General features: G+C 43.5%; 1 protein-coding gene across 1 annotated transcript in view; it reads right to left on the reverse strand.

The window, feature by feature from the left end:
- Pkc98E (Protein kinase C) overlaps window positions 1–3,775 on the reverse strand; it is a 216,545-nt gene extending 212,770 nt beyond the window's left edge. Inside the window, exon 1 of the mRNA XM_071666782.1 lies at window positions 3,252–3,775. Within this exon, the coding sequence (XP_071522883.1) occupies window positions 3,252–3,605 (354 nt within the window). The 5' untranslated portion in view covers window positions 3,606–3,775. The remainder of the gene's footprint in view (window positions 1–3,251) is intronic.
- Window positions 3,776–27,258: the final 23,483 nt, after the last annotated feature.

Genomic DNA, 27,258 nt, shown 5'->3' on the forward strand with positions numbered 1-27,258 from the left:
ACACATAACAGAATACCTGACAGATGTAGACACAATCACACACTGCTATGACTGAATAACATAAAAGACCTCGGACTGATAATGTCTGACAATCTTCCCTTCAGTCAACACATGACAACAGCTAATTGCCTCTTCCAAAAAGGTGGGCTGGATCTTGCGAACCTTCAAGATAGGTGGGCAACCAATGATGACACCCATGTGAGCATTAATAATCTCACAAGCAGATTACTACTGTGTCCTAGCATTATTTTTCAGGGCATGCAAAACTGCAGTTAAAAAGTGTGGAAAGATCCCTCACAGCCCACTCTAATGCTGTAGGGGATGTGAACTATTGAGAGCAACTGAAATTATCAAGGTTATACTTTAAAGAACAGAAAGGAGAGGTGTGGCAATCATGATTTTTACCTGGAAAATCATGGAAGGAATGGCTCCTAGCACACTTAAAATCAGTTCCCTACTAACATAAGTATGGAAAGACTGAGAAATATCACCAACAAAATCAAAAGGTGCAATGAGCACAGGAAAAAACACGTTGAAAATCCATGGTCCAAGAATCGAATACATTGCCTTCAACCATCAGAAACAATGTGGAGTGTACTGTAGAAAAACTTAAGGACATCCTGAATGAACTAAGTACTTATATAAAGAGAACCAAACCAACCAGGCTGTGATGGTTATGTAGACATGCTGGCTGTGATATCTAAAAGATCAATTTACTAACATCCCAACTCAGCACAAGCTCTGGGGGTTGAGGAGCTCAAAGCCATCACAGGGTATATGTAAGGTATAGCAAGGATACAGGTTATAGGAAAAAAGTAAAGTCACTAAATTACTGCTAGGAATAAGTAATGACAGAGCTACAAAGAATGGCTACCAAACCTGACATTAAAATCAGTGAGATACAGAAGAATCACAGGACAAATCCTCCCCTCCACTTTTTACTTTTGCAAAAGATGGAACAGAGAAGGGGGCCAAGTGAGGATTTTCCCTTCAAGGCTCAGTCCTCTGTTCTTAACGCTACCTCACTAACGTGGGAAATTGCGAACATGTATGAAAAAAAAGGAATGCACAATAAAAGTGATAAACAGATCTTTCAAGTTACATACTAACAGTACAAGATCATCATGCATTAACAATCCAAAAACAAAGATGCAAACAAGATATCAGGAAGTACTTAATCACAAATAGTGGACTGGATCCTGTAGACTCTCAAGACAAGAACATCCAATGCAAGGCATTTATTCTTTCACAGACAGAATATTGCTCATGTTCTAACAGCACCTTATAAGGCATGTGAAACTGCAGAACTATAAAGATTTCACAGACCTTTCCCAGCTTAAAGTTATAAGGAGCAAAATTAATGGGAACACCTGAAATTAATGAGGCTACATTACCAAGAGTGCAAAGCAGAAAAGATATATCATCATCTATACATGGAAAATCCTAGAAATAAAATCCTACTGACACAATAGGCACAGAAGGCTTGGTGACATATTATGATTGAAATCCGATGCCATATGCACAAAAAAGAGAGAACATCTTAAACATCTGGGACCCAAGATGCTTCAATAACTTGCCTGTAGTCATCAGTAGCACCATAGGATGAACAATGGGGAAGTCTAAGAGTGCCCACAACAAATACCAACAAAGTGTAACTGACAAGCCAGGCAGTGGGGGCTACATGAACCTGTGGCTTCCAACAACTTGGTCAACCAATAACATAACCCAACAGCCTGGGCAGGGGGAAAGAAGACCCCAAAAGACTTCACCAGGTATTCACCTGTGGAAGTATGGAATAGTTTACTAAAAGCTGTAATCTCAACAAACATGAAGTCATGTACAACAAATCCTGACAAATACAGTACAGTACTGGTAAACACTGACTCTAGCATACGACTATTAGGCACAGCTGAACCTGAAACAAGCAAAGAATAACTTGTGGACTACATGGCAGATCTGGAAACCAAGGTACAGAGGAACCACCATCCTGTATTTCGATTAAGTAACAAGGTAAAGCATCAGCTATTTCTCAAACATTCTAACTCAAAGTATCTCGTAAGATATCGGATCTGGAATGGGTTTTCCTGCAGAATAATTTAAAGTTTCTGTATGCCACATTATCACTTTTCCTGAAAAATCACATTGCCAAGCAACTGATCTGATGCAAAAATAAGCATATTGTGAGAGGAAAATGACTTCCACAACCAATAAGAGGACCACCCATACCCCATCCTGCAATCTTAAATGAAAAAAAAGGGGTTTTTGAAAAATGAAGGAAAATGTGTTGTTAAATATACCAGATCTTATATGGATATAGAAATGATACCAAACCCAACAACGTCAGTTTACGAATCAGCAACTTCAAACCCGACCACACCTTAAACCCGACCTCACCTAACCTATGATAGACTGGGCCTGATAAAGGTACTGGTATGTTGGATTTGGTCTAACAGTCATGCTTACATGATATTTGTTATACTTAACATTTTCCCAGATCTTCAAAGCCCGCCCTAGACACACTGTGAGCTTCACTTGAGGCTGTAGCATCATTGGAATGTGTAGTATTTACTGGTTGAAAAAGTCATTCTCCCCTCATCACATTCTCACTTCTACAATCTTATGGTATCAAATGCCCTGTGAAATTATCTTTCCAAAAAAGACGAATGGGTAGATAAAAAAGTGATCAATTATATACCAGTATTCATTAAGTTTCTGAATTACTATACAAGAGGTTAAATATACTTTCTTATATTAATGAGAGCTTTAAAAAATATACATGATACCAATCAATTTGAAGAGCATTAAACCCAGAGCTACTGTGTGAAGCACTCTTACATACACTCACATCAGGGAAAAATATCATTTTGTCATACCATGGCATAACATAACACCAGGTGGTGTCAGAAATCAACTCATTAAAAAAAAAAAATTATAAAACACTTCATCATTACATGGGAGCACCACTATTCCCTCAGCAGCCTTTATGACCGATACAGCAGTAGGTGATCTACCCCTCATGCTTCTTAAATACCTCATAATGAGTAAGTTCCCCGAGTGGTGTGTGAGGCGGGGTGGCCGGGGCTTGGGGGAGGGGGCCACACCTGCCATCAGCTGTCAATTGCCAGTGTTGACTGGCGGCCAGGGCTCCCTCCCCGTCCTCCTCGCCCCATACTCATCCCCCATTTCTCTCTCTCTCTTTTCCCCTTCAACTCCTCAGGGACTTACCTTCCCAACCTCCCCTAGGGACTTACCCAGATATCGGCGTGAGTCTGGTTATCGGCACATATTTCCTCGAGGGGTACGGTCGCATCGGCAACGAAATCGTCATTGCCCACCGCAGAGTCATGGAAGATTTTGAGGCCGAGCTGGACGACCCCGACCACCTCATGCTCGAACGTCTCGTTCCACACGGGCGTGAGGGTCTTCTGCCGCGGCTGGGTCCTGTTCCAGTGCTCTTCGTCCAGGTCTAAGCTAACATAAGGATCCAAGGTTAGTTCTTGTTGCCCTTTTCCAACCCCTGCCACTCCGACATAACGAGTCATACAGTCGGTAAGGCGCAGATCGGCGGCTTCGCATATTGTCACTCGAATGTTGCCCGTGAACATTGCCTGTGTATTTCTGATCAGGTGCTCACAAGCCCCGTCTCACCTCACAAATAGATCCCAGTAGTGCATAGGGAAATAGGGTAAAATTGACTGTAAAGCCGACCGTACTGTTACCCATTCAACACCATTCGATAAAACTGGTGCGAGCCTCATTACGGTGGTATGACGTCACAGTGCGTTGCGGGGACGGCCGTCGCCTGCCCCACCCGCCCACAGATGGCAGCACCACCGCCCGCGCAATCTGACCACATCTCGCTGGATAAACTTTATTTTCAACACTTTCTCTTCTTTCTCGTACGACCATCCATATTATATATATCTCCTATGTTACTATAGCATCTCAACCACCATATGATCCTATAAGAACACACATCCACTTGGGAAAAACTAAACATTTCAATCATTGAAGATGGTAGGGTGTAGTCACTCACTCAAGATTTTAAGCTTATATTTCTATAATCCAGGGTCACACCACAATTACTCTATATCAGCAGTTTCTACACACAATACAAGGGTTGTCTTCCATCAGAAGATACATTAGGCAGGAGGCTACAGTATCCAGAATCTAGTGCGAGTAAGGAAAATCCAGAGTTCAAGGTTCTGGCAGGGATGCGGGCATACATTAATACCTTCTCCATAACCCTAAAAAAAATAAAATATTTTACTGGGTCTTATGGAAGTCGACTAGTAAGATCTGCTCTTGCATTAGTTTCACAAACATACGATAAAGCTTTACAGTATCATCGCCTCGTCTTCCACGTCCCCTCCAACGTACCAATACCCAAACGTTTCATGGGTTCAACGTTTCTGCGGTCAAACGTGTGTGGGACCCCCAATTTCTGTGGCCCTTCGTACGCCCAGCGTTTCTTTGGTAAAGAATTTTCATAACTCAAAGTTTTTGTTTAATGTAATTTATCTTTAGTGACAGCGTAGATCAGGACCAACGTTTCCTCGCATAAACCCAGCTTAGAGATTAAATAAACGCTGTAGATGTTGGAATACACATCAAGTTTACCACAGAAATTACATTGTCTTTTGACGTATTTGAAAATTACGTTGGCTGATTATGGTGCACGTGGTGCATGAATGATCAAAATTGGCCAAAATTCGAAAAAAAAAGTACGACAAATACATATAGGAGAATCACATGAAGATTCCCCCCCTCCGGGGTTAGATGGAGAGGGGGGAGGGAAAATACCTAACCTATAAAAGTGTTGGAAGGTGTGGGGGAGTAAGCTTCAGATGACCCGAAAATATGAATAATATATATATATATATATATATATATATATATATATATATATATATATATATATATATATATATATATATATATATATATATAGTGTGTTACCGGGCTTCGCCTGCAAGAGGGTACACCATGAGTGAGACGTGACTTAAAGGTGGCAACAATGGGAATAGTATTTTCAAAGAAGTTTCACTCTAAAGTACCCAACATTGCCCAGCTACTGGGAGCAGCGCAGCCTTCACCAATAAAACTTGGGTAACGGCAGGATTCTTTCAATAGAAATTGGTCCTGAGGTAATTTCATATTTTACACAAATACACACACACACACACACACACACACACACACACACATATATATATATATATATATATATATATATATATATATATATATATATATATATATATATATATTATCCCTGGGGATAGGGGAGAAAGAATACTTCCCACGTATTCCCTGCGTGTCGTAGAAGGCGACTAAAAGGGGAGGGAGCGGGGGGCTGGAAATCCTCCCCTCTCGTTTTTTTTTAATTTTCCAAAAGAAGGAACAGAGAATTGGGCCAGGTGAGGGTATTCCCTCAAAGGCCCAGTCCTCTGTTCTTAACGCTACCTCGCTAGTGCGGGAAATGGCGAATAGTTTGAAAGAAAAAAAAAAGAAATATATATATATATATATATATATATATATATATATATATATATATATATATATATATATATAAGTAAGTTTGGGGAGGCTGTATTTCTGTGGACCCCACAGGAGTCCACATTTCCTCGTTACTGAAGGTAGCGTGACCATGCACTGCAGACCACTCCATGGAATGGTCGTGGGGAACCCCAGAGACTTCACTCGCTCTAACCCTACAGTAAGTCTGTGTTGTGGGGGTCACCAAAAGTGACCAGATTTCCTGGCATTGATAGCGGGATGTCTGATGAATAATGAAAAGACACAAGTTTCTGTTCCATGGAACAGTAATCATATTAAATCAGTCCCCCATTCATAGTATATATTGTCAGATGTTACAGGGTATTTCTAAACAAACTACTGTAGTTTCATATTCATGTGAGTATGAAGTTACGTATGTAAACAGTGATGTAGGAAAATAAAGGGCATTACATGAGAGTAGTGCTTAAGCCGGCTGTATGTTGGTTTTCTAACGGTATAAAATAAACAAAGATATTTATCTACAGCTCTAATCATAAAGGGATTTGCTATTAACATTTGTACAACAACAGCAAAAATTCAGAGCAGTCACACAGCTTGCCTGTAGTAATTTTGATATCGGGAACACTTTATGGTAAGGTTCTCCAAATGCGGGACAGTTTCGCATCCTGGGCCACCGAGACACAGCTCCCAACCGGGACTGTCCCGTCGAAATTAGTAATGCTATGAAACCAGAGCGCCATATATATATATATATATATATATATATATATATATATATATATATATATCTTTTTCGTAGTTTCCCCACGCCAGCCACGTAGCACCACGGACATAAAAATAGCCTTGTATGCTTACATCAACACAACTTATTTCCATTCCATCCTTCTACCTCCAATTCGGTCTCTCCCTGATTGACTCCTCTACATCTGACACATATACCCTCCGTGTCAACCTTCCCTGACTCACTTCTCTCCAAACCACTGCACTACAACCTCTTCATCAACTGCTACAACCATGCTCATTACCCTATCATTTCTTACTCGATTAACAATCACGCCAAAATGTTCGCCGCAAGCTTCACCTTTCCCACATATTCACCATCTTCCGTACATTCTCATCTACAGCCCAAACCTCTCTCTCTCTCTGTCTCCCATACAACACCATGGCACCACTATACCATCAAACAGGCCTATTTTTGTCCTCATCGTCATGATCTCTCTTTCCATGCACTCCTCAGTGATCCCATGGTCTTTGTCGCAATCACCTACCCTGTAGCTCACTCCACCTTCCATGGTGCCATTCGCTGCTGTATCCACTCCCATGTATCTGAAACACCCAACTTCTTCATGGTTCTCTCCATTCAACCCGTCTCACTCCTCTGCTAAATATAATAACTGTTTCTCTTCATATTCATTCTCAACTTTCTACCTTCACAAAGTCTCACACTTGAACACAGACACCGGACTTCTGCAGGCTGTCCCTCAAATCTGTCACCACCAACGTGTGGCCAGTAAACACTTGAATCACCTCCCAGCACACTCCTCGCCTCCCCCCTGAGGACATCCCAGCACCCTCCTCGCCTCCTCCTGAGGACATCCTACAAACCTGCTCCTCCCCCTCCAGATACCGGGTAGCCCAGGGAAGTACTGCCTTCCGTATCCTGGAATGCCGGACTGGTATCCGGAACCATCTTGAACCCACCATGTCAGTGAGTTGTAGACAGCAGCAGCAGCAACTCAGGGATGTAAATATCGTCTTCACTCCCGTGTCATCCAATGATCCCCAGAACCATCTTTCATCCCTCCCGTTCTGACTCAGAACTAAGCTACCGGGTTTGAATCATTTCCTTGTAAACATCATATATGTATCTTCTCTTTTTTTCTTAAGTCTTTTCCATTTGTTTTCCCTTTTCTTTTTACTATCGTCCTATTTTTTTTTTTCTATAACTAAGCTTTGAATGAGTTCAGCCTTAATTCTGGGAACATTTCCCCCTTCTTATCATACTTGATCTACATGAATGCCGAGGATGAAGTAAGGCCTCAACATAATCATGAAATCAATCTGGTATTTTCTTCTTTCCATCACGGACGTATTTCCCCAATACGTACGTTTCATACGTTATCAATCCAATCATTTGAATGACATCTCTGCGACTACGAGCCCCGTGCAATACTCTAGTCAGTCAGGGAGACAGGCAGGCAGGGTAATCCTAACGGGAGCGCAAGTGTAAACCTCTGACTCACCCCACCCGGCCATGGAGACGCCAGCTGCCAGCTACTGTTTAATTTGGCCCCCCGCCACACCTGTGCATCCCTTCCCGCGCTCTACTTCATATGACATCTATACACCCCTGAGGAACTACATTCATACACTACCTCATGATCTCATTAGTCATTTTCTTGTATCACTTCGACAGGAAGCATCTGGCATGAATTTGAGAGCAAAATTATGAGCGAGAGAAGGTAAGTAAGGCTCTTGGTCAACAGTTATTGCTGGTAATGCTGACTTAACCAACATAGTAAACCATTTTTACGCATTATATATGTATTATATAATCTATTAATCCATGAGTAGCCATCTTTGATCAACATTTGTGTGAAACATTAAGAATCTCGATTATATTTCTCGTATACGACACATTTGTGGCTGATACTGTGTTGCAAGTATATATTAACTGTCCATAACCATCCCCGTACACTGACCATACTTGTGAATAACCACTTACTTTTATCAAAATGACCAAAAGAAAACATTTACAATAACAAAAGTTCAGAAAGAAAACATTACGACAGGAAATAACTGCTGTTCACTACCATCACTCATCATAAGACCACTGGTCCCAGCTACAACACTAACTACTGCCCCTCGTACTGTATGTCCACTTGTTCTATGTTGCAGTTATGGTCATGTGGTCCTACAATATGGGATTATAACTCGGTAATCACCACAACTTTCCTTCTCCACGTGCGGCGAGCGTTGACCTCAGCCAAACCTGTATCTTCAGATATTCCCAAAATGGACAAAATCATCGTAAAATGAACAATTTCTGCTTTCATTGATATTCGGCATCAATTTAAAGACTGCCGAGCAATTTTTACACAAATAAAAATTCAAAATATTTCGATGTCGAAGATTAACAAATGTTTACAGGACTCGTCGTCCTTGGCACATTTTCTTGGATGCCACCTATGTTTGGGAGGGTCAAACCCCCTCGTTTCAAACCCCGTCTTTGTTTGCTCAGAAAAAAATAGATAAAAATTCCACAAAACATAATACAGCTTGACTACTGCGGGCAAGATGCCAAATTCACCACACGATACGACAGAGGAAAGCTCCTGCTGTAGCAGATAACAGAAAGGTGAACCATTGTCCACATGAGGGAAGCTGTGCTGTAGGAGGTTATCAGACGTGAGTCCATCATAAAGTGGGCGCTGGAAGAGGACCATATTCCAAACCAGGAGGATGAGGAAGCCAGAAACGAGAGCAGGTCAAAGATTTACTTGATGTCAAGGACTCTTTAAATGTTATCATGCAACACGGAGATGTGTAGTTAAGGAAGGCTTAACCAGACTAATAAAGTTTCTAAATAGAAAGGGTCGAAGGTGCTTGTCAAGAGAGAGAGAGAGAGAGAGAGAGAGAGAGAGAGAGAGAGAGAGAGAGAGAGAGAGAGAGAGAGACTGGCTAAAGGTAAAAACAATATTGTATGAGCCTAACAGGAGGAGCAACACCTCCACCAGCAGATCAGAAAGGCTGGAACTAACCAGTACCACAAGCCTCTGGCCTCTGGCTGGTGGGAAGTGAACAGGAGCTGCAGGTGAATGACTGCATCAGAGGAAGCGACCCCACCACTGTTGTAGTGGTGCACACAAAATTGGGAACACAGCTAAAGCCTAGCCTAACGTGTCCAGGTGGTACATGATAGGCGAATGGACAGAGAAGCTAAAGGCTGAGGTGGGGGTTAGCCTTTTTGATACAGGACACCACTGAATTCCAGGAATTATCCATGGATGTCGCCAGGAAGTAGTCCCTGATTAACCTATAACCCTCTCAAGAACTGCAATTACCCTGAGCAGATGTACAGGGTGAACTATCGAAGGAGCACACTCAGGATGGTGAAGGAAGTGGCCAGACATTCCGTCCTCAAGAAACTCACATCATGAAGAATTTCAGTTAGAGAAATAAACTGGGAAAACTCAGATTCTCGTGGAGAAGTCATGGAAACACAACTTCACTAAATGTACACAGGGGAACTTCCTGGATCACCGCGTCATGGAACATATCATGACTCATGAGCATGGAAACAGAACACATCAAATGTGGGTCACCTTTTGGAAAGACTGACCAGGAAGTGTTTACTTATGAGTGTGTGGTGTAGGGGTAGGCGAGAGGGGAATCACAGGAAGCTCTGAACCTAGAGAGGAAATACAATCGAGGCAACTACGCAGAACTGACCAACTTCTTTGAGGATAAAGTTTGGGAAATGGCATATGTTCGAGAAGGCTACAAGGCTCAGGAAATCTACAATTGATGGAATCAGAAAACGGGCAACACTGGACGATAATAGAGGAGGAAGGAGACAGATGGAAAGAGACATGGACGAACCAGAAATATGGGAAAGAGACATGGTCGAACCAGAAATATGGGAAAGAGACATGGTCGAACCAGAAATATGAGGAAGCATAAAATTTTAGCTCGGAAGATGTAAACAACACTAACCGGACGGCTCATAAAAATTACAGAACAAGAGGCGAGTACAGCACAACAGCGAGGAGCAGATAGATGTTGAAAAGATCACGGTGAACATAGCAAAATTCAATCCAGAACTTTTCTATAAGCTCATTAGCAGCAAACTGTCGGTTACAGAACAGCTAACCAGGATAAGTGCCTCAGAAGAAGACAAGGAAATACGTGAGGAGCGGAGTGATAAATCTGTTTTCACACTGGAAGACGATACTGCATTAACATTAGCATAGTGGGGAGGACTGAAGTCTTGCGAGGTACATAGACTGACAGAGATTACACAATGAGACAACTGATACAACTAGACACACATAAGCTCATGTGGTGAAGGTATGTGTGGAAGGACTTACCAGGCCAATCGAAACACTGTTCAGTACGTCACTGGAGGAAAGAGTGGTTCCAAAGATGTAGATGGGGGCAAATATCGTGCCTATATTTAAGAAAGGTGACCGGGAAACTGTGCTGAACTACAACAACGGAAGATATAATCAGAAAACAAACGGACGACTATTTCGTTAAGAAGAAACTACTTTACTAGGAGACATTTCAGGCAAGCCATGCATCATGAATCCTCAACAATTTTACGACCTGGTGAGCTGAGCTCCATCTTGGATCAAAGAGATGGATCGGTAGACTGCGTATTCCAGGACTGCCTGGAAGCTTTTGACACTATAGCCCATCAAGGGTTGATTACGAAACGCGAGCAACAAGTATGACTAAAGTGGAGACTCCTCCACTGAACAGATTACCTTCGTAAGGGAAAAAAGGACGAAGGTAAGGGGTGCATTCTTGAAATGGGCTGAGGCCACTCCAGCAGATGACAGCACTCCTGAAGACTAGACTCAAACTTCCGGCCCAGAAATGAGTATAACCTGTTCAACATAACCCGTGGAGCATTGTCCACCAGTACTCTCACTACCATAGTGGCCTCCTGGTCTAGGATGATACACATCTGACCACTTGGTGAGGTGGTCCTTGGCTACACAGGTGTACGTACTTGTTTCTGGCCTTGGTGGCTGGAAGTGACTTTGCTGTCTACGGTGACTTTCATCATGGATGTTCCCATCTGGTAAGGCTACAGAGGAGACCAACTCCGTCGCCTTGGGTCATTCTTCGCACAACACAATCTTTGTACTTCGTAGATTTCACGTATGGTTATGGATACAAGCCTGATGGCCTCTATCTGTTGACAAACATTTAATCTAACAAGAGACAACAACATTGACACTTATGACACATGGCCACTCTTCGCGCGTCCCATGCTGACGGTGTATCACTTTCCTTAAGATAGCAGCCAACATCTACTTCGGCACGAGTGTGTGGTAGTACATGACACCACCAGCCGCTCTCTCCCACTGCTTCTGTCTCATGTCCTCCAAAACCAGAACGTCACACTGAGTCCAGTACCTTGAGATGACAAGACCAGTGGACGCTGCCTTCCCTCGGACGGGCTTGTCCTTCACTCCCTCAGGATGCCTTATGCTGGACCAGATCTTGCTCCTCCTCCACAGCTTTCTGATGTCCGCTTTTGTACCGACATCTTCAGAGCTGGCCGCCTGACAGCACTTGTACACGGAAACTCTCTTCCTGTGCTGATTCAAACTGAACCTTAGGGACGATGACTAAGGCTGTCTACCTGTCTACCTCTGTATCTTGCCTCCCTTCCACTGCACAACTTCGGGACCTTTGGCCTGCCACCTCTCCTGTAGCGGCACCATGAGATCCAGGCAACGACACCTCACCTACGAGAGCCTTGCCACACCTGCATTCGTCTTGGATGATGTAAGATTTTAAAAGACGAACTAGTTCAACAAGCCAATCCATCATACCAGATGTATTTAAGCTTCTTCGGGTCCCTTAACCAGTGCAGTATTGCCCACTCAGTGTAGACGAGGAACATATCATCCTAAAGGCAACGATGGAAGTGGTCTAGCTTCTTGATGGCGGCCAACAGTTACGTCCTGGCCACACAGTAGTCCTGCTCTGGCCATCTCAGACTGTGGGTGAGGAAGGCAGCCACCTACGCCAGCCCACCATGCTTCTGTACCTCAACTACCCCCACACCCCACACCCGTCTCACAGGACCTTCATATCTTAGACCGTCATTACTGGGGTCCAGGAACGTTAATACTGGGCCATCCATACTGGCGTGTTTCATCTGCCGGGAGTCTTCCCGACACTCTTGGATGCTCTTGTGTATCATCAAGGTTTGTGGGGTGATGGCCAGCCACCTGACGCAAAGTCCCGACACATTCCTCACCTCCCCCCCTCACTGGTCAGTACAGACCGCTCCCTGACGGCCGCTCATCACCCTACTTTCACTCAATAAACAGCCATGCCAGCTTACTTTCCTTGCTTAACACAGAGTACCTCTTGGTTTAGAACTTCAGGCGCGCCTCACAGAAGCTGCTGAAGGTTTCTGCACCTCGCTATCTCTTGATATGTCCTCCCAGGGAAGGAGATAACCTCATGTACTTATCAAGCGTGCTCGCACAGTCCTTCCATCAGAAGTTAGAGGTGGCAGGCGCGTTCAACATTTCATAGGGTAAGGCATGGCGCTGCTGCCACAATCATTGGGCGGACGACTAGGGTCTTCTCCAGACCTCTTGTGCTACCTGAACCTGGCGATATCCTGACTCCAGGTGTGACGCTGAGGATCGTGAGACGTCAACACGTCCATAGTGAGCAGCGGGTGTGAACCCGTCCACAGCCATGCAACTTAAGCCGCATCCACACCCGTCCTTCTCTACATGCATTACTGCCCGGTGACCAGAGACAGCTGGTATATTGTCATGGGTCACGATACTCATCATCACATCCTCCGTCGCTGCCAGGTGGAAGCTTCACCAGATGGTAACTTCCGCTGTGGATAGTGTGTGTCACATGTGAGCGAACCTGAATGTCATGCGCCAATGGCAGAGACAACGACTGTCAGGGTCTTCAACAATTCCTTGAGGTGAGTCGCTTGGTCCGTGGTTCTGGTGGCCACAACTCTTCTCTCACATATCTTGTGAGATGAGCTGCAGGTTCCCATGGCTCGGCCATTTTCGGATTGTCTCCATCGCCACACACCTCCTCGCACCATGCCAGCAGATGTCTCCTCCTGGTGTGCGACTCACGTTGGCCATCATGACAGCGAGCTCTGATGCATGTTGTATTGACCAACAACGTGACCCATCGTCAGCCTCTCGTGCATATCAGTGTCAGGTGTTCCTCTGAGCAGACCTTACCTAGCCACGGAGGTGCTTGTACACGCACGACAGCAGACAATTTTCCTAAACAATAGAAGGATGAACGTCGGAAGTCCAAGCCAAAGTCATCACAGTCGTGGGCTCAGTAAACCCCAGGCAACCTTCTCACCAGGATGACCATCTGTGACCCACTAGTGGCTGGGTCAACCTGTCGCATATCCACTTCAGTGTCGCCATCAACGCAGCCAGACTCTATCCCACTGAAGATTCCTTCGTCCTCTGGTCCTGGCTACATGTAGGTACTCCCTCCTAACATTCACATATATCTTAATTTCCACTACCTCCACCTTCCTACCACCACCTATTACACTGCGCTCTCTCTCTCTCTCTCTCTCTCTCTCTCTCTCCTTCCACCGAGATTTGTTATGATGGACTGAAAATGTATGGGGGTCTATGTGAACAGTGCCAAGTTGTCATACGCCACTGGTTAATGACAATGACAGTGATCAAAGCTGACGAAAAAAAGAAGTATGTGTATTTACATTGCAGCTGATTAATGATTCAGGAGCTAAACTTAATTTTCACAGTAATAAACACAGGTTCCACTTGGGCACATCACTTCAGTCATTAACATTAATTTTCCGTACTATAGCTATCTCTCCCATAGACTGAGAGACTCTCTTTGGCTCTCGTTTCTCCTCTAACTCCTCCTTGGATGACTCTAACATTCCTTCACCCCCTGATGCTCCTCTTACTCATCCTATGGCTCTTCCCATTTCTTTTCGGACTGTCCGGAAAGCACTTCTTTCTCTCTGGAGACAAGCAAGACTTATGGTCCTGATGGCATCCATCCCCGTGTGGTGAAGTGTGCCTCTGAACTTACACCTGTGCTTGCTCGTCTTTTGTGTAAAAACCAGATCTTTTCCTTCTTGGAAGTATGCATTAGTACATCCCATCCCCAAAAAGGGTGACCGTTCTAACACCTCTACCAATCATCCTGTTGTTTTTTCATCTATCATTTCCAAAGTCTTTGAATCACTCCTCAGCTCCCATATCCTCAGACATCTTGAATCTCACAGTCTATTCTCTGATGACCAGTGTGGCTTCCGTAAGGCGAAATCCACAGTTGATATTTTCTCCTATCTTACTCATGTTTAGTCATCATCCCTGACAGATTTGGGGGAATCCTAAGTTGTTGCCCTTGAGTTGTCCAAAGCTTTTGTGTGATATCTGGGTCTCATCTATAAGCTTCCCTCCCTCACTTTGCTCCCTCATATCTAGCTTCCTCTCTGGCCGATCTCTCTCTCCGTAGTTGTTGATGGATCAGCCTTCCCCCCTTTTCTTCATCATTATCGGTGTCCCTCAAGGTTTCGTCCTGTCTCCTACACCTTTTTCTCCTTTTTATCAACGATTCCTACTCTTCCACAAATAACCAAATATACTCATAGGTTGAGAACTTAACACTGCATTCTTCCACATCCTTTAATGCTACTCCTTCTTCCTCACGCGATTTGAATCTTGTCTCGACACAACTTCCTCAGTAAACTTGGACAGGATATATCAGCCGGGTAGACGAAATCTGGTGAAATTTAACGCCTTCAAGACCCAGTTTCTAAGCATTTCTCAATCGAAAACTCCTCACAACTTTCCCATCTCCTTTGACGGTTCCATAATTTCACCTCGGGACTTAATGAACGTACTTGGTATTACTGTAACATCTAATTCTTTCTAGGAAACCCTACATTACGGAAATAACTAAGTGTGCCGCTCAGAAATACTGGGAGTCCTGTTTAGATGTTGAAATCTCTTTTCTCCCAAACAGTTGCTCAGTTTATACAAAGGACTGATCCTTCCTCGGATGGAGTACTGCTCTCACATCTGGGGTGGTTCTAGCTCTGCATCCTTACTTGACAGAGTTGAGTCAAAAGCGATCCAATTTATCAACTGTCTCAAACTTCCAAACATGACCCTCTTGCCCTACGCCGTAATGTTGCTTCACTTTCCCTCTTCTATAAGTATTACTTTGTTTTTTGCTCCCGAGAGCTGGCTGCTTGCGTGCCCCCACCAGTAGCTAGACCACGCAATACTCGGCAAGCTGCTGCGTCACATGATTACTATGTGGCCATCGGCATCTCAAGGGTGGGCCGTTTTGACAACTTTCTTTCCCTACACGTCGAAGTTTAAGAACTCGCTACCTTTCCATGTCTTTCCCATTAACTATGACCCGGCATATTTCAAAAGACAGATGTTTCAATGTCTTTCGTTTCTATATTTTTTCCGGTGTCAATGCTACAGCCAAGACTGCAGCGTGTGTAACAAGTGTGAGTATGTAAGTGTGTGTGTGTGTGTGTGTGTGTGTGTGTGTGTGTGTGTGACAGTATGACACGACGGACGTAAGATTTTGAGAAATCCTCAAGGATTTTGCCTAACATTGGCAGCCCAGCTTTACTTATACACTCCAAACATTTCTCAATGTGTGTAAAGCAAAGTAGACAACGTGGAGTATGATCTTTTCCGGAGAGTTCACAATACATGTTATTCATCTTTGATTTCGAGAATGATTACGATACGTCGTAGTGACCATGGTCATCACGCAATGCCCATCTCATCACTGGAACCGTGCGATCGCTCTGTAATCCATGAGATCCGTGTGTAATGTATTGACCGGCGTAATACACACCACTTGTGGGTGTCGAATGATTACGATACGTAGTAGTGACCATGGTTATCACGCGATGCCCATCTCATCACTGGAACCGTACGATCGCTCTGGAATCCATGAGATCCGTTTGTAATGTATTGACCGGCGTAGTACACACCATGAGATCCGTGTGTAATGTATTGACCGGCGTAATACACACCACTTGTGGGTGTCGAATGATTACGATACGTAGTAGTGACCATGGTTATCACGCGATGCCCATCTCATCACTGGAACCGTACGATCGCTCTGGAATCCATGAGATCCGTTTGTAATGTATTGACCGGCGTAGTACACACCATGAGATCCGTTTGTAATGTATTGACCGGCGTAGTACACACCATGAGATCCGTTTGTAATGTATTGACCGGCGTAGTACACACCACTTGTGGGTGTCTCATTAAACCTCACTTGTGATGAATGATTCATGACCCAGTGTGTGCCTGCTACACACACACACACACACACACACACACACACACACACACACACACACCCTCACCTTCCACCACCAACATGGGGCAGGATTTAGGGGGGGGGGATGTTCGTAGTTTGTGTGGTGATGGTTTGAAATGGCCAATTACTTCATTCTTGAGAGTAAGGTACTCTGTGTTTTGTGATATTCAAAACCCCAGCGCCAGGGTCAAAGACCGTCAATACTTTCAAGGATAATGGATGATAATAACCAATGGACATCAATCCTGGTGAGATCACAACAGAAGACTTGACCACACAGCACACACACACTTAACCAGGTCTTGACCGTCATAAAAACGTTCGAGTTTAGCCGTGAGACGAACGTGAATTTCGTGAAACTTACGAAAATTTCGTGAATGTCCACATGCCAACAGGAGAGCCCACCTTGCACACACACACACACACACACACACACACACACCAGGCACAGGACAGTGTTGTCCCCCGGGCTGAGCAGACCAGAACCACTTACTCTCCACCTCATAATATCATCAACAATGAGCTTCAAAAGTCAAAAGTTCACACTCAAAATCTTATCGTCTATTTTCTTCCCCCATAGTGACCGACCATCTCGGCTGCAAGGGAAAAAAAAAAAAGAGAGGTGTGTGTGGAGGTAGAGATGGTGCAGGTCACCGTAAGATGAATGTGGAGATGACTGTAGGTGGAGCAGGTACGGACAGAGAGGGGAGCAAGACGGAGGTGGAGGTGGAGGTGGTGGAGCAGGGGAAGTCCACACCTCACCTGGTCAAGGGAAGCAGACATCATCACAAAGGCCACTTGTCAATCTATGTAGATCAACAACTCCGTTTTCTAGTTTTCTTGTTTTCTCTCTATCGCGACAAAGGTAAACATGTATGATAAATGATAACTGATTTACGAGCCGCCCAGGGAGGTACTGCTGTCCTAAAGAGGATCACTACAGGTAACACTGTAATGATCAGTACGGGTAACACTGTAATGATCAGCGCGGGTAACACTGTAATGATCACTACGGGTAACACTGTAATGATCAGTACGGGCAACACTGTAATGATCAGTACGGGTAACACTGTAATGATCAGTACGGGTAACACTGTAATGATCAGTACGGGTAGCACTGTAATGATCACTACGGGTAACACCGTAATGATCAGTACGGGTAACACTGTAATGATCACTACGGGTAACACTGTAATGATCAGTACGGGTAACACTGTAATGATCACTACGGGTAACACTGTAATGATCACTACGGGTAACACTGTAATGATCAGTACGGGTAACACTGTAATGATCACTACGGGTAACACTGTAATGATCACTACGGGTAACACCGTAATGATCAGTACGGGCAACACCGTAATGATCAGTACGGGTAACACTGTAATGATCAGTACGGGTAACACTGTAATGATCAGTACGGGTAACACTGTAATGATCACTACGGGTAACACTGTAATGATCAGTACGGGTAACACTGTAATGATCACTACGGGTAACACTGTAATGATCAGCAAGGGTAACACTGTAATGATCAGTACGGGTAACACTGTAGTGATCAGTACGGGTAACACTTTAATGATCACTACGGGTAACACTGTAATGATCAGTACGGGTAACACTGTAATGATCAGTACGGGTAACACTGTAATGATCAGTACGGGTAACACTGTAATGATCAGTACGGGTAACACTGTAATGATCACTACGGGTAACACTGTAATGATCACTACGGGTAACACTGTAATGATCAGTACGGGTAACACTGTAATGATCAGTACGGGTAATACTGTAATGATCAGTACGGGTAACACTGTAATGATCAGTACGGGTAACACTGTAATGATCAGTACGGGTAACACCGTAATGATCAGTACGGGTAATACTGTAATGATCAGTACGGGTAACATTGTAATGATCACTACGGGTAACACTGTAATGATCAGTACGGGTAACACTGTAATGATCAGTACAGGTAACACTGTAATGATCAGTACGGGTAACACCGTAATGATCAGTACGGGTAATACTGTCATGATCAGTACGGGTAACACTGTAATGATCAGTACGGGTAACACTGTAATGATCAGTACGGGTAACACTGTAATGATCAGTACAGGTAACACTGTAATGATCAGTACGGGTAACACCGTAATGATCAGTACGGGTAATACTGTCATGATCAGTACAGGTAACACTGTAATGATCACTACGGGTAACACTGTAATGATCAGTACGGGTAACACTGTAATGATCAGTACAGGTAACACTGTAATGATCAGTACGGGTAACACCGTAATGATCAGTACGTGTAACACCGTAATGATCAGTACGGGTAACACTGTAATGATCAGTACGGGTAACACTGTAATGATCAGTACGGGTAACACTGTAATGATCAGTACGGGTAACACTGTACTGATCAGTACGGGTAACACTGTAATGATCACTACCGGTAATACTGTCATGATCAGTACGGGTAACACCGTAATGATCAGTACGGGTAATACTGTAATGATCAGTACGGGTAACATCGTAATGATCAGTACGGGTAACACCGTAATGATCAGTACGGGTAACACCGTAATGATCAGTACGGGTAACACTGTAATGATCAGTACGGGTAACACTATAATGATCAGTACGGGTAGCACTGTAATGATCAGTACGAGTAACACTGTAATAATCACTACGGGTAACACTGTAATGATCATTACGGGTAACACTGTAATGTCAGTACGGGTAACACTGTAATGTCAGTACGGGTAACACTGTAATGATCAGTACGGGTAACACCGTAATGATCAGTACGGGTAACACTGTAATGATCAGTACGGGTTAACTGTAATGATCAGTACGGGTAACACCGTAATGATCAGTACGGGTAATACTGTAATGATCAGTACGGGTAACACCGTAATGATCAGTACGGGTAACATTGTAATGATCAGTACGGGTAACACTGTAATGATCAGTACGGGTAACATTGTAATGATCACAACGGGCAACACTGTAATGATCAGTACGGGTAACACTGTAATGATCACTACGGGTAACACTGTAATGATCACTACGGGTAACACTGTAATGATCACTACGGGTAACACTGTAATGATCATTACGGGCAACACTGTAATGATCAGTACGGGTAACACTAATGATCAGTACGGGTAACACTGTAATGATCAGTACGGGTAATACTGTAATGATCAGTACGGGTAACACCGTAATGATCAGTACGGGTAACACTGTAATGATCAGTACGGGTAACATTGTAATAATCAGTACGGGTAACACTGTAATGAACACTACGGGCAACACTGTAATGATCAGTACGGGTAACACTGTAATGATCAATACGGGTAACACCGTAATGATCAGTACGGGTAATACTGTAATGATCAGTACGGGTAACATCGTAATGATCAGTACGGGTAACATTGTAATGATCAGTACGGGTAACACTGTAATGATCAATACGGGTAACACCGTAATGATCAGTACGGGTAACATTGTAATGATCAGTACGGGTAACACTGTAATGATCAGTACGGGTAACACTGTAATGATCAGTACGGGTAACACCGTAATGATCAGTACGGGTAACACTGTAATGATCAGTACGGGTAACACTGTAATGATCAGTACGGGTAACACTGTAATGATCAGTACGGGTAACACTGTACTGATCAGCGCGGGCAACACTGTAATTATCAGTACGGGCAACACCGTATTGATCAGTACGGGTAACCGTAATGATCAGTACCAGCAACACTGTAATGATCAGTACGGGTAACACTGTAATGATCAGTATGGGTAACACCGTAATGATCACTACGGGTAACATTGTAATGATCAGTACGGGTAACACTGTAATGATCAGTACGGGTAACACTGTAATGATCAGTACGGGTAACACTGTAATGATCAGTACGGGTAACACTGTCATGATCAGTACGGGCAACACTGTAATGATCAGTAGGGGCAACACTGTAATGATCAGTACGGGTAACACTGTATTGATCAGTAGGGGTAACACCGTAATGATCAGTACGGGCAACATCGTAATTATCAGTACGGGTAACACTGTAATGATCAGTACGGGTAACACTGTAATGATCAGTACGGGTAACACTGTAATGATCAGTACAGGGTAACACTGTAATGATCAGTACGGGTAACACTGTGATGATCAGTACGGGTAACACCGTAATGATCAGTACGGGCAACACCGTAATGATCAGTACGGGTAACACTGTGATGATCAGTACGGGTAACACTGTAATGATCAGTACGGGTAACACTGTAATGATCAGTACGGGTAACGCGGTAATGATCACTACGGGTAACACTGTAATGATCAGTACGGGTAACGCTGTAATGATCACTACGGGTAACGCTGTAATGATCACTACTGGTAACACTATAATGATCAGTACGGGTAACACTGTAATGATCAGTACGGGTAACACTGTAATGATCAGTACAGGTAACACTGTAATGATCAGTACGGGTAACACTGTAATGATCAGTACGGGTAACGCTGTCATGATCAGTACGGGCAACACTGTAATGATCAGTACGGGCAACACTGTAATGATCAGTACGGGCAACACTGTATTGATCAGTATGGGTAACACCGTAATGATCAGTACGGGCAACATCGTAATTATCAGTACGGGTAACACTGTAATGATCAGTACGGGAAACACCGTAATGATCAGTACGGGTAACACTGTAATGATCAGTACAGGTAACACCGTAATGATCAGTACGGGTAACACTAATGATCAGTACGGGCAACGCCGTAATGATCAGCACGGGTAACATTGTAATGATCAGCACGGGCAACACTGTAATGATCAGTACGGATAACACTGTAATGATCAGTACGGGTAACACTGCAATGATCAGTACGGGTAACACCGTAATGATCAGTACGGGTAACACTGTAATGATCAGTACGGGTAACACTGTAATGATCAGTACGGGTAACACCGTAATGATCAGTACGGGTAACACTGTAATGATCAGTACGGGTAACACTGTACTGATCAGTACGGGTAACACTGTAATGATCAGTACGGGTAACACCGTAATGATCAGTACGGGTAACACTGTAATGATCAGTACGGGTAACACCGTAATGATCAGTACGGGTAACACTGTAATGATCAGTACGGGTAACACCGTAATGATCAGTACGGGTAACACTGTAATGATCAGTACGGGCAACACCGTAATGATCAGTACGGGTAACATTGTAATGATCAGTACGGGCAACACTGTAATGATCAGTACGGGTAACACTGTAATGATCAGTACGGGTAACACTGCAATGATCACTACGGGTAACACCGTAATGATCAGTACGGGTAACACTGTAATGATCAGTACGGGTAACACCGTAATGATCAGTACGGGCAACACCGTAATGATCAGTACGGGTAACACTGTAATGATCAGTACGGGTAACACTGTAATGATCAGTACGGGTAACACTGTAATGATCAGTACGGGTAACACTGTAATGATCAGGACAGGTAACACTGTAATGATCAGTACAGGTAACACTGTAATGATCAGTACAGGTAACACTGTAATGATCAGTACGGGTAACACTGTAATGATCAGTACGGGCAACACTGTAATGATCAGTACGGGTAATACTGTAATGATCAGTACGGGTAACATCGTAATGATCAGTACGGGTAACACTGTAATGATCAGTACGGGTAACACTGTAATGATCAGTACGGGTAACACCGTAATGATCAGTACGGGTAACACTGTAATGATCAGTACGGGTAACACTGTAATGATCAGTACGGGTAACACTGTAATGATCAGTACGGGTAACACTGTAATGATCAGTACAGGTAACACTGTAATGATCAGTACAGGTAACACTGTAATGATCAGTACAGGTAACACTGTAATGATCAGTACGGGTAACACTGTAATGATCAGTACGGGTAACACCGTAATGATCAGTACGGGTAATACTGTAATGATCAGTACGGGTAACATCGTAATGATCAGTACGGGTAACATTGTAATGATCAGTACGGGTAACACTGTAATGATCAGTACGGGTAACACCGTAATGATCAGTACGGGTAACATTGTAATGATCAGTACGGGTAACACTGTAATGATCAGTACGGGTAACACTGTAATGATCAGTACGGGTAACACCGTAATGATCAGTACGGGTAACACTGTAATGATCAGTACGGGTAACACTGTAATGATCAGTACGGGTAACACTGTAATGATCAGTACGGGTAACACTGTAGTGATCAGCGCGGGCAACACTGTAATTATCAGTACGGGCAACACCGTAATGATCAGTACGGGTAACACCGTAATGATCAGTACAAGCAACACTGTAATGATCAGTACGGGTAACACTGTAATGATCAATATGGGTAACACTATAATGATCACTACGGGTAACATTGTAATGATCAGTACGGGTAACACTGTAATGATCAGTACGGGTAACACTGTAATGATCAGTACGGGTAACACTGTAATGATTAGTACGGGTAATACTGTCATGATCAGTACGGGCAACACTGTAATGATCAGTACGGGCAACACTGTAATGATCAGTACGGGTAACACTGTATTGATCAGTACGGGTAACACCGTAATGATCAGTACGGGCAACATCGTAATTATCAGTACGGGTAACACTGTAATGATCAGTAGGGGTAACACCGTAATGATCAGTACGGGTAACACTGTAATGATCAGTACAGGTAACACCGTAATGATCAGTACGGGTAACACTGTAATGATCAGTACGGGTAACACTGTAATGATCAGTACGGGTAACACTGTAATGATCAGTACGGGTAACACTGTAATGATCAGTACGGGTAACACTGTAATGATCAGTACGGGTAACACTGTAATGATCAGTACGGGTAACACTGTAATGATCAGTACGGGTAACACTGTAATGATCAGTACGGGTAACCGTAATGATCACTAGGTACATTGTAATGATCAGTACGGGTAACACTGTAATGATCAGTACGGGTAACACCGTAATGATCAGTACGGGTAACACTGTAATGATCAGTACGGGTAACACTGTACTGATCAGTACGGGTAACACTGTAATGATCAGTACGGGTAACACCGTAATGATCAGTACGGGTAACACTGTAATGATCAGTACGGGTAACACCGTAATGATCAGTACGGGTAACACTGTAATGATCAGTACGGGCAACACCGTAATGATCAGTACGGGTAACATTGTAATGATCAGTACGGGCAACACTGTAATGATCAGTACGGGTAACACTGTAATGATCAGTACGGGTAACACTGCAATGATCACTACGGGTAACACCGTAATGATCAGTACGGGTAACACTGTAATGATCAGTACGGGTAACACCGTAATGATCAGTACGGGCAACACCGTAATGATCAGTACGGGTAACACTGTGATGATCAGTACGGGTAACACTGTAATGATTAGTACGGGTAACACTGTAATGATCAGTACGGGCAACACCGTAATGATCACTACGGGTAACGCTGTAATGATCACTACGGGTAACACTGTAATGATCAGTACGGGTAACGCTGTAATGATCAGTACGGGTAACGCTGTAATGATCACTACTGGTAACACTGTAATGATCAGTACGGGTAACACTAATGATCAGTACGGGTAACACTGTAATGATCAGTACAGGTAACACTGTAATGATCAGTACGGGTAACACTGTAATGATCAGTACGGGTAACACTGTATTGATCAGTACGGGTAACACCGTAATGATCAGTACGGGCAACATCGTAATTATCAGTACGGGTAACACTGTAATGATCAGTACGGGTAACACCGTAATGATCAGTACGGGTAACACTGTAATGATCAGTACGGGTAACACCGTAATGATCAGTACGGGTAACACTGTAATGATCAGTACGGGCAACACCGTAATGATCAGTACGGGTAACACTGTAATGATCAGTACGGGTAACACTGTAATGATCAGTACGGGTAACACTGTAATGATCAGTACGGGTAACACTGCAATGAATCAGTACGGGTAACACTGTAATGATCAGTACGGGTAACACTGTAATGATCAGTACGGGTAACACTGTAATGATCAGTACGGGTAACACTGTAATGATCAGTACGGGTAACACTGTAATGATCAGTACGGGTAACACTGTAATGATCAGTACGGGTAACACTGTAATGATCAGTACGGGTAACACTGTAATGATCAGTACGGGTAACACTGTAATGATCAGTACGGGTAACACTGTAATGATCAGTACGGGTAACACTGTAATGATCAGTACGGGTAACACTGTAATGATCAGTACGGGTAACACTGTAATGATCAGTACGGGTAACACTGTAATGATCAGTACGGGTAACACTGTAATGATCAGTACGGGCAACACCGTAATGATCAGTACGGGTAACACTGTAATGATCAGTACGGGTAACACCGTAATGATCAGTACGGGTAACACTGTAATGATCAGTACGGGTAACACTGTAATGATCAGTACGGGTAACACTGTAATGATCAGTACGGGTAACACTGTAATGATCAGTACGGTAACACTGTAATGATCAGTACGGGTAACACTGTAATGATCAGTACGGGTAACACTGTAATGATCAGTACGGGTAACACTGTAATGATCAGTACGGGTAACACTGTAATGATCAGTACGGGTAACACTGTAATGATCAGTACGGGTAACACTGTAATGATCAGTACGGGTAACACTGTAATGATCAGTACGGGTAACACTGTAATGATCAGTACGGGTAACACTGTAATGATCAGTACGGGTAACACTGTAATGATCAGTACGGGTAACACTGTAATGATCAGTACGGGTAACACTGTAATGATCAGTACGGGTAACACTGTAATGATCAGTACGGGTAACACCGTAATGATCAGTACGGGTAACACTGTAATGATCAGTACGGGTAACACCGTAATGATCAGTACGGGTAACACTGTAATGATCAGTACGGGTAACACTGTAATGATCAGTACGGGTAACACTGTAATGATCAGTACGGGTAACACTGTAATGATCAGTACGGGTAACACTGTAATGATCAGTACGGGTAACACTGTAATGATCAGTACGGGTAACACCGTAATGATCAGTACGGGTAACACTGTAATGATCAGTACGGGTAACACTGTAATGATCAGTACGGGTAACACCGTAATGATCAGTACGGGTAACACTGTAATGATCAGTACGGGTAACACTGTAATGATCAGTACGGGTAACACTGTAATGATCAGTACGGGTAACACCGTAATGATCAGTACGGGTAACACTGTAATGATCAGTACGGGTAACACTGTAATGATCAGTACGGGTAACACTGTAATGATCAGTACGGGTAACACTGTAATGATCAGTACGGGTAACACTGTAATGATCAGTACGGGTAACACTGTAATGATCAGTACGGGTAACACTGTAATGATCAGTACGGGTAACACTGTAATGATCAGTACGGGTAACACTGTAATGATCAGTACGGGTAACACCTGTAATGATCAGTACGGGTAACACTGTAATGATCAGTACGGGTAACACTGTAATGATCAGTACGGGTAACACTGTAATGATCAGTACGGGTAACACTGTAATGATCAGTACGGGTAACACTGTAATGATCAGTACGGGTAACACTGTAATGATCAGTACGGGTAACACTGTAATGATCAGTACGGGTAACACTGTAATGATCAGTACGGGTAACACTGTAATGATCAGTACGGGTAACACTGTAATGATCAGTACGGGTAACACTGTAATGATCAGTACGGGTAACACTGTAATGATCAGTACGGGTAACACTGTAATGATCAGTACGGGTAACACTGTAATGATCAGTACAGGGTAACACTGTAATGATCAGTACGGGTAACACCTGTAATGATCAGTACGGGTAACACTGTAATGATCAGTACGGGTAACACTGTAATGATCAGTACGGGTAACACTGTAATGATCAGTACGGGTAACACTGTAATGATCAGTACGGGTAACACTGTAATGATCAGTACGGGTAACACCGTAATGATCAGTACGGGTAACACTGTAATGATCAGTACGGGTAACACCTGTAATGATCAGTACGGGTAACACTGTAATGATCAGTACGGGTAACACTGTAATGATCAGTACGGGTAACACTGTAATGATCAGTATGGGTAACACTGTAATGATCAGTACGGGTAACACTGTAATGATCAGTACGGGTAACACTGTAATGATCAGTACGGGTAACACTGTAATGATCAGTACGGGTAACACTGTAATGATCAGTACGGGTAACACTGTAATGATCAGTACGGGTAACACTGTAATGATCAGTACGGGTAACACTGTAATGATCAGTACAGGTAACACTGTAATGATCAGTACAGGTAACACTGTAATGATCAGTACGGGTAACACTGTAATGATCAGTACGGGTAACACTGTAATGATCAGTACGGGTAACACTGTAATGATCAGTACGGGTAACACTGTAATGATCAGTACAGGTAACACTGTAATGATCAGTACGGGTAACACCGTAATGATCAGTACAGGTAACACTGTAATGATCAG

Source organism: Panulirus ornatus, chromosome 11 (assembly GCF_036320965.1).
Source record: "Panulirus ornatus isolate Po-2019 chromosome 11, ASM3632096v1, whole genome shotgun sequence".
Taxonomy (NCBI): domain Eukaryota; kingdom Metazoa; phylum Arthropoda; class Malacostraca; order Decapoda; family Palinuridae; genus Panulirus; species Panulirus ornatus.